This window comes from Emydura macquarii, unplaced genomic scaffold, assembly GCF_026122565.2.
Source record: "Emydura macquarii macquarii isolate MOO-44397 ecotype Brisbane River unplaced genomic scaffold, CSIRO-AGI_Emac_v2 contig_3692, whole genome shotgun sequence".
Classification (NCBI taxonomy): domain Eukaryota; kingdom Metazoa; phylum Chordata; order Testudines; family Chelidae; genus Emydura; species Emydura macquarii.
Window position 1 is genome coordinate 12,333,309 of NW_027133829.1, and position 13,902 is coordinate 12,347,210.

The following is a 13,902-nucleotide window of genomic DNA, read 5'->3' on the forward strand; positions in this document are numbered from 1 at the left end:
TGCTAGTGCGTCTGACAATCGTTGATTTCTTTGTGATCGGTTTTGTATTCCAGGGTGAGTGGGATGGGTGGGTGGGTCTGGAGAAGGGAGGTGGCCAGGTGGAAAACTTTCTGGCTTTTCATATTCAAAGCACCTTACAAACCTTCATCAGCCACAGATCAAGAAATCTGGCTGGTTCCTTCCGCAACATTAACATGGCCCCTTGCAAATGGATATGAAGACAAACCTGTCCACGGAGAAAGAGCGTGGTGCACAGGGGGCTGGGCGTCAGCACACCTGGATTTGCATCCTGGCCCTGGAAGGAGTGCTGCCTAGCAGTTAGAGCAGGGAACAGGGAGTCAGAAGACGCCCACTGTCTTATTTGTAACATGAAGTAAATCATTTACATTCTTCGTGGCTGTTCCCAGACTGGGGTTAGCGCTTGCCTGACTCCCAGGGCTGCTGTAGTGCGCAGTTAGCAGAATTTCTGTGTGATCCCCTAGGTTAAAAGCAAAGTATGGCTGTTAGTGGAGCAATAATGACTGATACGGAGAGCAGCTCCTCGCAGCTATCGACCAGCTGCAGGAGGCTTTGCCTGGGGCTTTGAACCCCGCTGCTCTGTGACCAACAGGCAGTCCTGGCCTGGAAACCATCGCTGCTGCCGCTGCAAACCCTAGAAACAAAAGCTGTGACGGAAATGTGAAGCAATTGATGCCCTGTCTCTGTGGTGCTAGTTAAGTTGCTCTGAATATGGCTTCCACGTCTGATCCTGGCCTTTTCCCCACAGCTAAAAGCAGGCCAGACGCTGACAGCAGAGCAGAGTCATTCTCAGCATTCCTCGGAGTTGAAAATAGCACTCTGCCCCTGGAGGAAGGAACAGATGGGCTGGCCCGTCTCTGCACAGCCTGTCACAGCGCTGTGAGAACTGCCAGGGCAGCTCATGACTGTGGGGAGTTTATGTGAGCAGCTCCCTGCACATTCCCCCCTGTCTCTGCACAAGAGCTGCTTGCAGAATCAGGGTCTGAATCCTCAACTACTTCTCTCATCAAATCGCTCCTGATACAGGATCTCTTTTGTTTATACAAGGAGATTTCCCTTAATGCAACTTTGTGTGTGCACACAGCACGCACCCCGCCCCCACGGCCGTGGTCTGCTACATCGGGGACAAGGAGATGGAAACATGTTCTCTTGATAAAGATACGCACTGGGTCAGATCTGTGGCTGGTGTAAATTGGAGCCACTCCATTGCAGTCAATGTGCCTATGCTGGCTTACACCAGCTGACCCATTAGCTGACCTCTGGCATGTCTGAATCCATCAGATAGGTGAGCTTAGAAAGCGACTCTGTCTGCTGAGCTTTAGGCCTTGTCTACATGGGGATGCTTTGCCTGGTAACACCAGTATGGTTATCCTGGCCCAGTTCTTGAACACTTGTCCTACCCTGGTGTCTGGGACTGTCCTCTCCCAATGAGCCTCGTAGCCCCTAATCGCTCCGTCAGCAGAGCCTCTTCAGCTGCTCCCCAGCTTTCTGGGGGGCTCCGCAGGGCTCTGTCCATGGTCTCCCTCTCCACCGTAGCGCTGGGTAATCTCATCCCCAACACAACGCCAATTACCGGCTACGCTGAGCACGCACAGAGCCACCGCCGCGCTCCAGACCGTCTTCTGCTCCAGCCTGGCCGCTCGGCCTGTCCTCTGACGCTGCCTCATGGATGCCCGCTCAAGCTCAACGTGGCTACGAGAGAGTTCTTACTCTCCTGCCCCAGCAACCTTCCCTGCGAACGCTTTTCTGGCTCGCTGCAGACAACGCACCCATCCTGCCTGCCCTCAGGCCCATCACCTGGGGGTCACCTTTACGCAGATCTCTCGCTAGGGCCTCACACCTGCGCCAGATTATGTCTAAATCGTGCAGATTCTTGCTGCATTACCTCGCTAAGATACGGCCTTTCCTAGCTAAACCTCCAGTCACCGTGTGTCTCAATTCCTGCAAACTCCTTCTCTCTGGCCTTGGCAAATGCAGGCTTGCCCTGCTCAGACACGCAGAATGCTGCTGCAAAGCTCCTTCTCTGAACCCCTGGCTTTGACCACACGACCTGTCTGCACCCATCACTGGCTGCCTCTGCTTGTCTTCACTCTCCAGACGCTCTGTGGCCTATCCCCACCTGCCTAACATCCCTCACTCACTGCTGAGATGTCGACGCCTGCCTCGCATCAGCCCAGGAGGCCAGCCTCCATCGCCCACTTGTTTTCAAACACTCACCTTTGTGCTGTCACACGTGCTGCCCTCACCCGGGGAGGGGCTCCCTGGCACCATCCGCAAAGCCAGCTCGTTGGCCTCCTTCGATGTGATGCCGACACAAAGCGTGACAAGCCGGGCTAGCCTGCTGAGCCCACCATGCCATCACGCTGACCAGGCCTGGCTGAGTGGTTCCTGTCCATAGCCAGTTAGTGTCTCTGACTTCGATTGGGAGCTCCTTGGGGCAGGGACTGTCCTTTTGTTCTGTGTTTGTACAGCGCCTAGCGCCGTGAGGGCCTGGGCCATGCCTGGGGCTCCTAGGCACTAGCCTAATAGAGTTATTATACCGGTAGCACCTCTGGGTGGACAGCTGGATTCTGGTAAAGCCCGTCTCAAGCCACATAAGCTAAAGGGGAAAAGGCTCCTCGCCTACGGCACTGAGCGTCCACTATTCTGGGCACTATTCTGCTCTAACGAGGCCGGTTTAAAGTCACACCTTCGCGTAGACCCAGCGTGGTTCCACACAGACAAGGCCTTGGAGGCGTTATTGGCAGCTGGTCTCCGTATTGTTTTTACTCTGCTAGCGTGGCCTTCCTGGTTTCCCAGAGTGCTTTGCGTCACTCCATTCGGCGTGCCTCACGGTAGCAGTCCCGCGACGCAGGAGGTGCCTGGGCGCGTGCTGGCCCTGGGGTCACCTTTCGTGCCGGCTCGGGGGCATTTCCACCCCTCCCCGAGGGTGGTGCCCCTGGCCCAGAGCAGGGCCAGGATCCTGTGGCCATGGGGCCCCAAGAGAGGCTCTGGAACACTGTCTAACACACGCCCTTGGCAGCGGCAGAGAAGGACGGCCACGGGGAGCGGCTCTGCAGGTGGCGGCAGAGCAGGGCTGGGGCTGCTCCCCTCTGAGGCAGCTGATGCGGTTCGGTTACAGCCCTGACTTCTTTCCTGCCTCATTCGGTCTCTCTCATTTCTTTCCTCCTCATCTCTGCTCCCCACCCCCTGACTCAATCCCCTAACCCTTCCCTCCCTGGTCTCTCCGTCCTGACCCCCCCACTGTCTTCACAGTGCCCGTCTCCATGTCCCGTACCTTCGCCGTCAGCAGAGGGGAATCGCTGGCCGGCTCCCCAGGTAACTGCATGGCTTTCCCACGCTGGCCTGTGGGAAGGAAACCTCTGCGTGTGTCCGCGTGCAGCGTGGGTGGCTCTGCATGGCACGCAGGAGCGGAGGCGCCCTCTGGGTCATGGGGTACAGCCAGCGGAGCACAAACTGCATCAGATTGTGCACGGGCAGTGTAGAAGTGCCCAGCTCTATGACACTGCCCAGACAGAGGGTGCCCCCCCCCCCCCCCAGCTCTGCTGCACTGCACAGCCAGAGGGGTGCCCCCCCCAGCTCTGCTATCCAAGATTGAACCTGCTGCCAGCTGCACTGGCATGGCAGTCAGGCCAATGGGGACCCTAGGAGCAGTGCAGTGCCTTCACCTGCCCTGCCCGTACAAACGCAGGCAGGGCTGGCAGGCCGCAGCACGCCATCCGGCTTTGGGACAGAGGCCGAAGCTCAAAGACATTTACAGCAGCAGCGCCACTAACTAGCTGCTTTTGTTCTCTGCTGCATCCCCGACCACATGAACCCATCGCCCGGCCTGTCAGAGGCTGTCGGTTCACATGACTGACGGGCAGACCTGCTGCAGGGCCCTGGCAGGAGGCGACACCGCCGTGCTGCTGGGGTGGGAATGTCCTTTGTACCAACCGCATGGGGAGCGTCAGTCCCGCGCTGCGGGAGCAAAGGGCCTGCCAGGTGCCTCGAGCACAGACAGCTCTCCTATTGGTTCTGAAGGCTGTCAGTCAATATAACGGATAGGGAGCAGTTCTGGAACAGCCTTCCAGTAGGAGCAGGGGGCAAACGCCCTCAGGCGTGTTAAGCTGGGTCCCGCTACGTTTCTGACTGGGCTGCACCAAGGGGGCTGCCCGTAAGGGCAGGGACTGCACCCCATGACCTCACAGAGCCATGCCCCGTCCTCGTCCGAGCCCCGCTCTCGTTTGCATTCCGATGACCCAGCTCTGCTGTCACCGTTCTAAGCTCAGGCCGCAAGCGGCATGGTGGGTCCAGTTCTGGAAAGGCCAGAGAAGAGCAACAAAAGCGATTAAAGGTCTAGAAAATGTGACTTGTGAGGAAAGACTGAAAACACGGGGTTTGCTTAGTCTGGTGAAGCGCAGCCTGAGGGGGCATGATCAGAGTTTTCACATACATGAGGTGGTTACCAGGAGGAGGGAGACAGATCGTTCTCCTTAACCTGTGAGGACAGGACTAGAAGCGATGGGGTAATTGCAGAGAGAGTGGTTTAGGTTGGACATTAGGAAAATCTTCCTAACTGTCCGGGCAGTTCAGCACTGGAATAAATGGCTGAGGGAGGTTGTGGAATCTCCACCACTGGAGAGTTTTCAGCACAGGTTAGACAAACACCTGGCAGGAATGGACAGGCTCGGTTCTGCCCTGAGTGCAGGGACTGGACTAGATGTCCTCTCGAGGTCCCTTCCTGTCCTGTGGGTCTATGACTCTGTACTTTAAGAACTGCATCCATGAGCTCATCAGAGAGCAAGAGCCTGCCCCAAACCGCTGGCCCCCCCCATGGCAGAGAATAAACCTGCACCTGCCAGGCTGAACAGCTGTGCATGCCCATACTGGGGGTAATCACCTGCCGGCATGCCCATACTGGGGGTAATCACCTGCCGGCATGCATATACTGGGGGTAATCACGTCCCAAATACCCACTGCGCTAACCGCCCCTCTCCGGGTCCCTGTGCTTGCCTAGAAATGTGCTGCGCTGGGGGCAGCGTGTGCTGCTGGTGGAGGGCTGTAGTGTGGGACAGACGGCGTCTGAAGGAGCAGGATCCCCCCCAGAACACAACTGCATGGCCTCCGCTCTCTGCACCTTCTGCTCAGCACCCTGCACTCTTGGTGGAGCTGCCTGCTCCAGCCCCGGCAGGCAGCTCAGCCCACCACACCCTGCCTCTGGCTTCTTGTGTAAGAGGATGCTCAGAGCCCACTTTCCTTTCAGTGCAGGGGCCAGAGGGGGTCACTGTGGTCTGGAGGGAAGCACAGACACCAAGGATCCCATCTGTCCGAGCACTCCCCGAGGCCCTAGAGGGTGAGAATCCCAGCCTGGCAGCAGCGCTAGACAGCTGGGACGGGCTCTGGGAACTTTAGCTTCCGCAGTGTGCTGGTGCTTGGAGATCCAGGAGACGCAGTGAGTAAAGGGGCTCTCAACTGGCATTGTCTCCATCTCTCTTCCCCTCCCCACCTCCAGTGAACAGATCGCCCTCTCGCTGCAGCGGGCTGAATCGCTCCGAATCCCCAAACCGGGAACGCACGGACTACGGCGGCAGCACCACCCAGCTGTACAGCAGCAGCAACAACATCTACACGCCCGACTACTCCGTGCACATCCTCTGCGACGTTCAGTTTGTCAAGGTACCATGGCGCCGGGAACCTCGCTAGCGCGTGTCGGGCTACTCGGGGTGACTTGCCCCCACCTGCTCATAGCGCGCGGGAGTCGTGTCTATGCCCAGCGGGAGGCGTTCGCCCAAAGCGACCGGCTGCAGGCAACACACAAGCTCCGCTCCCGGCTGCCCTGAGCCCTGCTCCTCCCCTCTGCTGGCTAGTGAGTCACACACCCCACCTCGTTGCACTGGGCTGCCCAGCCCCTGGTTGTCTGGACACCCACAGCGTGCACCAGTTCACTGGCTTCTCCTCAGCTCAACACTCGCCTTAGCACAAGGCAAAGCCAAACCGAAGTTTATCTAACAAATCTTGAGTTCAGGAGTCACAGAAAAGCAGCGGAATGGTTGGAAAGACACACCAGGTGCAGGTAAAGGAAAAACATAAAATGCAACGCTGGCCTGGTACCCAGTGTGTCAGCGCCCCCCTAGGCCAGGCAGGGCATTGCACAGAGTCGGCTCAGGTCACAGGACGGTCAGTCTGTCCTTGTCTGAATCTCTACAGTCCTATTGTGGAGACAAGGACGTTCATTTCTGCCCCACTGGGGTGCTATGGGCTTCCCCTTATACATGGCAGGGGTTGGTTGTCTGGTCCCTGTCCCCCAGAGACCTGGAACCCCTTTGTTTCATGAGTCCCTGTGAAGGGTTCACAGAGTCATAGAATCACAGAAGATTAGGGTTGGTGGGGACCTCAGGACATCATCTAGTGCAACCCCCTGCTCAGAGCAGGACAAACCCCAACTAAACCATCCCAGCCAGGGCTTGGTCAAGCCGCAGCTTAAAAACCTCTAAGGATGGAGATTCCACCACCTCCCTAGTAACACAGTCCAGTGCTTCACCAGCCTCCTAGTCACAAAGTTATTCTTAATATCCAACCTAGACCTCCCCCACTGCAACTTGAGACCATTGCTCCTTGTTCTGTCATCTGCCACCACTGAGAACAGCTTAGCTCCATCCTCCCTGGAACCTCCTTTCAGGTAGTTAAAGGCCGATATCAAATCCCCCCCTCACTCTTCTCTTCTGCAGGCTAAACAAGCCCAGTTCCCTCAGCCTCTCCTCATAAGTCCTGTGCTCCAGCCCCCTAATCATTTTTGTTGCTTCCGCTGGACTCTCTCCAACTTGTCCACATCCTTCCTGTAGTGGGGGGGGGCCCAAAACTGGACACAATACTCCAAATGCGGCCTCACCAATGCTGAATAGAGGGGAATAATCCCTTCCCGTGATCTGCTGGCAATGCTCCTGTTAATGCAGCCCAATATGCCATTAGCCTTCTTGGCAACCAGGGCACACTGCTGACTCATATCCAGCTTCTTGTCCACTGTAACCCTGAGGTCCTTTTATGCAGAACTGCTGCCTAGCCATTTGGTCCCCAGTCTGTAACTGTGCATGAGATTCTTCCGTCCTACGTGCAGGACTCCGCACTTGTCCTTGTTGAACCTCATCAGATTTCTTTTGGCCCAATCCTCCAATTTGTCTAGGTCCCTCTGTATCCCATCCTTACCCTCCAGGGTATCTACCACTTCCCCCAGCTTAGTGTCATCTGCAAACTTGCTGAGGGTGCAATCCACCCCATCCTCCAGATCATTGATGAAGATGTTGAACAAAACCGGCCCCTGGACCGAGCCCTGGGGCACTCTGCTTGTGACCGGCTGCCAGCTAGACATTGAGCCGTTTATTGAGGTCTGCTTTTCTGAAGCCAGGATCTTTATTCTGCTGCTCTCGCTCCTTCCTTTCCTTAGCATCATGAACTCTCTCATTGCCACCCAAATGGCCTTCCGCCTTCCGAGTCCACCCAACTCCTCCCCGTTGGGCGGAATCAAGTCTAAAATGGCTGCCCCCCCGGCTTTCTTCCTCCATTTTCTGAAACAAGAAGTTGTCCCCCACACACACACGGCAAGAACTTATTGTACATTTTGTGTACATTGCTGTGTTACTTTCCAGCAGATGTCTGGGTAGTTAGAGTCCCCACACTGCTACCAGGTCTTGTGGTTTGGATACTTCAGTTATTTGTCCTAGAAATGCCTCATCCACCTCCTGTTCCTGATTGGATGGTCTAATCGTAGAGGCCTACCATGCCATCACCCCCGTTTTTTACCCTGAGATTCTCAGAGGGTCTGCCTCCCACCTCCTTCTGGACCTCAGAACAAGTGCATGTAGTCTTGATGTATAATGCAACACCTCCCCACCCCACCCCGGCCGCCCCATCTGTCCTTTCTGAACAAGCTATACCTCCTAAAGCAATTCTCCAGTCAGCAGATTGATCCTGCCAGGTCTCTGTGATGCCAGTTAAGTCATCAGTACGCTTCTGTGCTAATACTTCCAGCTCATTCCCTACTCCTGGCGTTTGTGTACAGACATCACAGATGTTGAGCTGAGTCCCCCCCCCCCCCCATGCTCCTCCTCTGACCCTACTGTCCCCCCCCCGCCCCAATCTAGCTGTGTGGTCAGGTCGCCTTGTTTAATACACTATACGCCACGCCACGGCACGGCACATGTGCGAGCATCGCACGAGAACCACGATGACCAGCTAGTGGTTGGCAAGCTCATACAGGCCCCTGTCAGAGAAACATGGGGAGGCTGGTCAGACACTGGTATAATGTACCTGCCTGGCATGGCTGTCACACCTTCCCTTTGCCCTGCTGAGCCTGCAGGACCCCAGACAAATGGCAAATAGAAAGGAACAGAAGCAGGGCGCTAGTGGGAGGCCAGAGGCCCCGTCAGGAGGCACAGCACACCCTTTCCAGCTGCCCTCACGCTACTGTGATGTGCTAGCCGCTATCACCGCCCCAGGGCGCTGGGCCCCACTCTGCCACGCTCCAGAGGTGGCTCGTGCGGAGTTTGGCCGTGCGTGCTCTGTGCCGGCTCTGCCAGCCCCCTGTACACAGGACCCTCCCTTTGGCAGGTTCTGCCTAGTGCAACCAGCACTTTGGTGCAGTAAATAGCCCTACGACCCAGAGCGGTAAGTGAGGGGGAGACAGGCTACAAAGGCAGGGAGCAGCTGCTTCCTCAGGTGGAGGGGGGCATCGGGGGGCTAGAGCTATTTACTGCATCAGTGTGAAATGCCCCTGGGGCAGGGGTGAGCCATAAGTCCTAGGCACCCCTGAAGTCCCCAAAACATGGGTTAATAGGACGTCAGTGGGGCATGGCTGTCCCCACACAGAGGGGAACATCACCCCAAGGCAGGCAGTGTTGCTCTCCCAAGAACTTGGACCCAGGCAGCTGGATGTGCCCCTGGAAGCTCAAGTGATGCCCTGCTGCCCCACCCCGCAGCACTGGGGGAGCAAGGCAGCCCCCGGCCCTGCATGCGCCAAGCTGAGCAAACGTGTCTGGCCTGTACCCAGATCAGCCGGCAGCAGTACCAGAACGCCCTGGCAGCCAGCCGCATGGACAGCTCACCCCAGTCCCCTGACATGGAGGTGTTCAACGATGGAGACTCCACCAAGGCCCCGACGGCCCGGGGAACCCCACAGACCCCGAAGGAGGATGCCGCCACCACTCTCCTGAACGAGAGGAACAGCAGCATTTGTAAGTCCCCGCATCCCCGCCGGCCAGTCCTGCAGGCCAGGCGCTTCCCTAGGTCTCCGCCCCTCCCTTGCACGCACCAGCCCCTGATTCCCACTCGCCCCTACACTCAACCCTTCACACTCCGCCGCCTCGCCCGGCCACACGCCCCCTCCCGCACCGCCATTCACACCGGCTGAGGTGTCGCCCGCAGGCAGCCGGTCGGACGGGCACCAGAGCCCCAGCGACTCTGTGTTGCTGCGCGTGGAGGGAATCCCCTTCATCAGGGAGGAGCTGGCAGACAACGAGGCGAGCAGCAAGCCGCAGGGTGAGTCCCTGGGGCGGGATCAGGCCCCGGGTCCGATGGGCTGCGTTGGGCCCACAGGGAATCGGGAGGCAGGGCTGCATTGGGAGCCCGGGGAGGGGGGAATTGGAGGACGCAGCCGCTAGACGACCAAGGTGCTCTGGAGACCCCCACCTGGCACCAGCACCGCTCTTACCTTCACCCTTGCAGCCAGCGAACGCTGCACCATCGCCCTGGATCCGGAAAGCCCGAGCAGAGAGCCAGCGAGCAGCACGTCCCCCAGCGGCGCCGAGGAGACCCTGGGGAAGAAGCTGCTGAGGACGCTGAGTGAGTGACGCTACAGCCGGGCAGGGGGACAGAAGGGGGGTGCACACACAGGCACACAGGCTCCCTGCAGTGGTTTGGGGCGCTCCTATGGGGCAGGGCAGGGCAGCTGGGGCCTGCAAACAGCAGCGGGACCCCAGGCATCAGCTCCGCACCCAGCAACTAACATCAAGTGAAAAACGGGGGCCCTGAAGGAGAGGCGGGAAGGCAAAGGAGCCTCCTCTGTCACTACCCCCTTCAGCTAAGCTCAGCCCAGCCCAGCCCCCTCCCGCCTGGCTCAGGGCTCCCCGTCCCGCTACAGCCTGGAGCAGCTGCAGGGAACCCGGCCCCCCGAGGATGCCCCTTCCCCTGGTGGCAGCAGGCGGTACTGCACCCTGCGGGAGCACACCCGTCCACACGGCAGCTGCGTGGCTGAAGGCTGGGGGGGGGGGGGGGTGTCTGCTCCCACTAGCTGCTCGTGGGCAGCAGCCTCTGGGTGCACGGCATTGCTGGGTGCTGTGACGGGGCAGGAGGCGCAGCAGAAGGGCCTGGGCTGTCCTCTCCCCGCACACACCAGCCCACTGACTCAGGCTGGCTGCTGCCTGCAGGCGGGCGGCGGAGGAGACAGTCCCCGGAGGGCGAGGTGACACCGGAGGAGAACGCCAACCGAACGCCTTTAATCACCTGAGCGACAGCATGGCTGGAGCGTGGCGCTGGAGTCCCGTGTAGCCCGGAGGTACGAACGCACCCTCAGTGCAGCTGGAAAGACACTGCCCCACCCCATGGCCTCCCACCGGCACTGGGAATGCCTCCTTGCTCGGCCCCTTTCAGCCCAGCTGCAGGCTCCCTGCCCTGAACACCCCTCCGCCCTCTGGGCTCGGGGGGAGGGGGGGGTGTCCTACTGCTGCAATGAAGGTAAGCGGAATCTCAGCCAAGGCCGCTGGGCAGCACTCTGCCCTCAGCCCCCGCACCGGGGGCCCAGAAAGCTGGCCAGGAGCGGCCATCAACCCTCTGACCGTCGCCCACTCGGTGGGCCTGTCCTGTAGAGGCCGGAGCTTTCTCCCCTCCTGTGAGCAGGCAAAGCTCTGCCTGTCTCCTGCCCACGCCTGGCAGCTTCTCTTGCCACGCGCCATCTCTCCAGCAGCACGGGAGGCTGGCGATGCATTGGACTTGGGGAGTCCGGTCAAGCTACTGAGTTTCTTGGAGCTGGTTCCTTAAGGGTGGAGGGGCTGCAATGCTCCCCGGGACGCCCGATAATGCTTTTAAAACCAGTTTCTGCCCCTCTGGAAAGCTGCCCTCCGCCAGCGTGTGCGGTTGAAGCAGACGGGCAACCTGTGTGGGCTCCTGCCCGCTCCTCCTTTAGGGATTCCTCAAGCTGCTGCACAGACGCCCTAGGCTGGAGAACAGGCAATGACCTCAGCCCTGAGATTTAACCCCTGCAGCCTGGCTCCAGAGGGCTGGGAGCGTGGGAGAGCCAGGAGAGCAGGCAGGGGAACCAGCAGCATCACACACTTGCTTTTCTTTCAGGTCTGCAGCATGAAAGCCTCCTGCAGCGAGCGAGCGCTGTATGTGACAGCAGCAGGGCTGCACTCACCCACCCACCCCACAGCTGGCTCCCTCCAGGAGGTGTGCAGAGCCCCAGGCGAGACAGGAAAGGCGCCCGGGTGAGACTGAAGTGAAGACGGCAGCCCTAGACTTGCCAGGAAGAGCCAGGGCCCGTGGCCAGCTCTGCCGCCTGGTGTTTGGTCTCAAAGAGGTGAAGAAGAGAAAGGCAGAGACGTGGCATTGCCTGAGGCTGTGTTCCCCTCTGGCAAGCAGCCGGGGGAGGAAGGCCAGCTCAGGGCTGCCCTCAGCATCATTTCATACGTTACAGCAGCCCCCAGCCCCCCATTTCAAACTGGGCCTCATAGCGCTGGGCGCTGCAGCCCTGAGACGTGGCTCCTGCCCCGGGGTGCCCTTGCTCTGGGCAGTGGCCATCCCGCAGTGTGCCAGGCACATTTGTGCAGTGCCAGTCTTAAACCCTGCACGCGTACGTCCGCCTCTCCCCTGGGAGCATTCAACTAACCCCAGCACGCCCAGGGCGTTGCCCCCGCAGGCACTGGCCCATTGTGGGCTGGAGGGCCCGCCCAGCACCGAGTTTATCTGTCCCCCTCCCTGTGGGCAGGGAAGCGCGGAGCTGTGTTTTAACTGCCATGGCCCTGGGTGCGGCCTCAGCCCAGAGGCTGCGGGCCGGCTGGGAGGGAGAATTTTAAAGCATTTCTAGGGGGCTGAAGGCAATGCAGATGTTTTACATTAAAAGCGATCATCCCTCCTTCAGCAGCGCCGTGTCTGTCTGGGCTAGCGCAGGAGAAGCTGCTGTGGAAAGGCCTGAAATGGGCCAGGGTCTCGTCCCCCCACCGCTGGGGGTAATCACAGCAAGCGCAGCTGCTCCGTCCCCACCAGCTGCTCCGCAGAGGCAAAGGGGAGGGAATAAGGGGACAGCAGCCTCTCCCTGCAGCAGAACAAGTTGGGTCTTAATCCCCGCTCTCCCCAAAAGAGCCACCTCGGCGCCCGCATGCGAGGCCCCCTCCCCCCGGCGCCTGACGCCCAGCAGCACAGCCCTGCAGGAGGTCAGCCCCACACGCAGCCTGTTTTCCCTTTCTAACTGCCAGGCCCTGCCCCACATTCACTGCTGCCTCCCCTTCGCCCAGTGACAGCGCTGCAGCACCTTCTCCGAAGTCACCAAGCCATCTCAGCAGGGCTGCTGTGAGGTAGGCCCCAAAGCCCTGCTGCCTACACCGAGGGGAAGGCTGTATTCACAGCCGCTCTCTCTGCAGGTGGGCAGGCAGCCCTGGAGAAAAGGGGCACTTCCCCACAGCCCCAGCAAGGCAGGTAGAGAGAGCCCAGACCTGAGCTCTAAGCACTAGCCACGCTCCTTCTCCACCCTCAGCCAGACCCTCATCCGCCTGCAGCAGAGGAAGGGGAGTCAGCCTCCCCAGGGGACTATTTCAAACCTCTGAGCAGAGCAGTGCCTTGGGTAAACGGGCGCGAACCCTTTCCTTGGGGGCCCTGTGGATGGACCACAGCAACAGCCGTGCAGTGCAGGGGGTTTTAAAGGTCAAAGCATCACGTATATAGCCACAGACGTAGCTAACCCATCCTCTTCACGTTCGGTTCTTCACCCAGTCCTCAGCCCATTCGCCAGGTCAGGATTCATTGAGGGCTGTTGCTGACATAAGAAAAGCAAAGGGAAGGGGTCTAGCAGGCAACTGGAGGCAGCATGAGCTGCCAGGCACTGCTGCCCCCGTGCCCTGGAGAGAGGCCCCTGCCTCCTTCCATTCGCTCATGCAGCACTAACGGGGGAGAACTTGCATGGCAGTCTGGGGCTGTCTCTACACACGGCATTCACAGAATCACAGAAGATGAGGGTTGGAAGGGACCTCAGCAGGTCATCTAGTCCAGGCCCCTGCTCACAGCAGGACCAACCCCAACTAAACCATCCCAGCCAGGGCTTTGTCAAGCCAGGCCTTAAAAACCTCTAAGGACAGAGACTCAACCACCTCCCTAGGTAACCCATTCCAGTGCTTCACCAGCCTCCTAGTGACAAAGTTTTTCCTAATATCCAACCTAGACCAACCCCACTGCAACTTGAGACCATTGCTCCTAGTTCTGTCATCTGCCACCACTGAGAACAGCCTAGCTCCATCCTCCCTGGACCCCCCTTTCCGGTAGTTACAGGCTGCTATCAAATCCCCCTCATTCTTCTCTTCTGCAGACTAAACAAGCCCAGTTCCTTCAGCCTCTCCTCATAAGTCTTGTGCTCCAGCCCCCTCTTCATTTTTGTTGCCCTCCACTAGACTCGTTCCAATTTGTCCACATCCTTTCTGTAGCGGGGGGCCCAAAACTGGACACAATACTCCAGATGTGGCCTCACCAGTGCCAAATAGATGGAATAATCACTTCCCTCGATCTGCTGGCAATGCCCCTCCTAATGCAGCCCAATATGCCATTAGCCTTCTTGGCAATAAGGGCACATTGTTGCCTTCTTCTGGTGTTTGCCCCCTGTGGCTTCCACTGCTAGAGCAGAGATACAGCTCCAGGCACCCTCTAGGA

The 13,902-nt window shown here is 58.9% G+C and overlaps 1 protein-coding gene across 4 annotated transcripts in view; it reads left to right on the forward strand.

The window, feature by feature from the left end:
- The window catches only part of CNNM1 (cyclin and CBS domain divalent metal cation transport mediator 1), a 47,372-nt gene extending 35,000 nt beyond the window's left edge, over window positions 1-12,372 (forward strand). For 2 of the 4 annotated variants that reach the window (XM_067537057.1, XM_067537059.1), the window contains exons 7-13: window positions 3,274-3,336; window positions 5,513-5,676; window positions 9,044-9,227; window positions 9,418-9,531; window positions 9,718-9,834; window positions 10,419-10,546; window positions 11,338-12,372. In XM_067537057.1, the coding sequence (XP_067393158.1) occupies window positions 3,274-3,336; window positions 5,513-5,676; window positions 9,044-9,227; window positions 9,418-9,531; window positions 9,718-9,834; window positions 10,419-10,498 (722 nt within the window). In that variant the 3' untranslated portion in view covers window positions 10,499-10,546; window positions 11,338-12,372. Of the gene's footprint in view, window positions 1-766; window positions 988-3,273; window positions 3,337-5,512; window positions 5,677-9,043; window positions 9,228-9,417; window positions 9,532-9,717; window positions 9,835-10,418; window positions 10,547-11,337 lie in introns of those variants that run through there. The other 2 variants (XM_067537058.1, XM_067537061.1) reach the window with 2 other exon arrangements.
- Window positions 12,373-13,902: the final 1,530 nt, after the last annotated feature.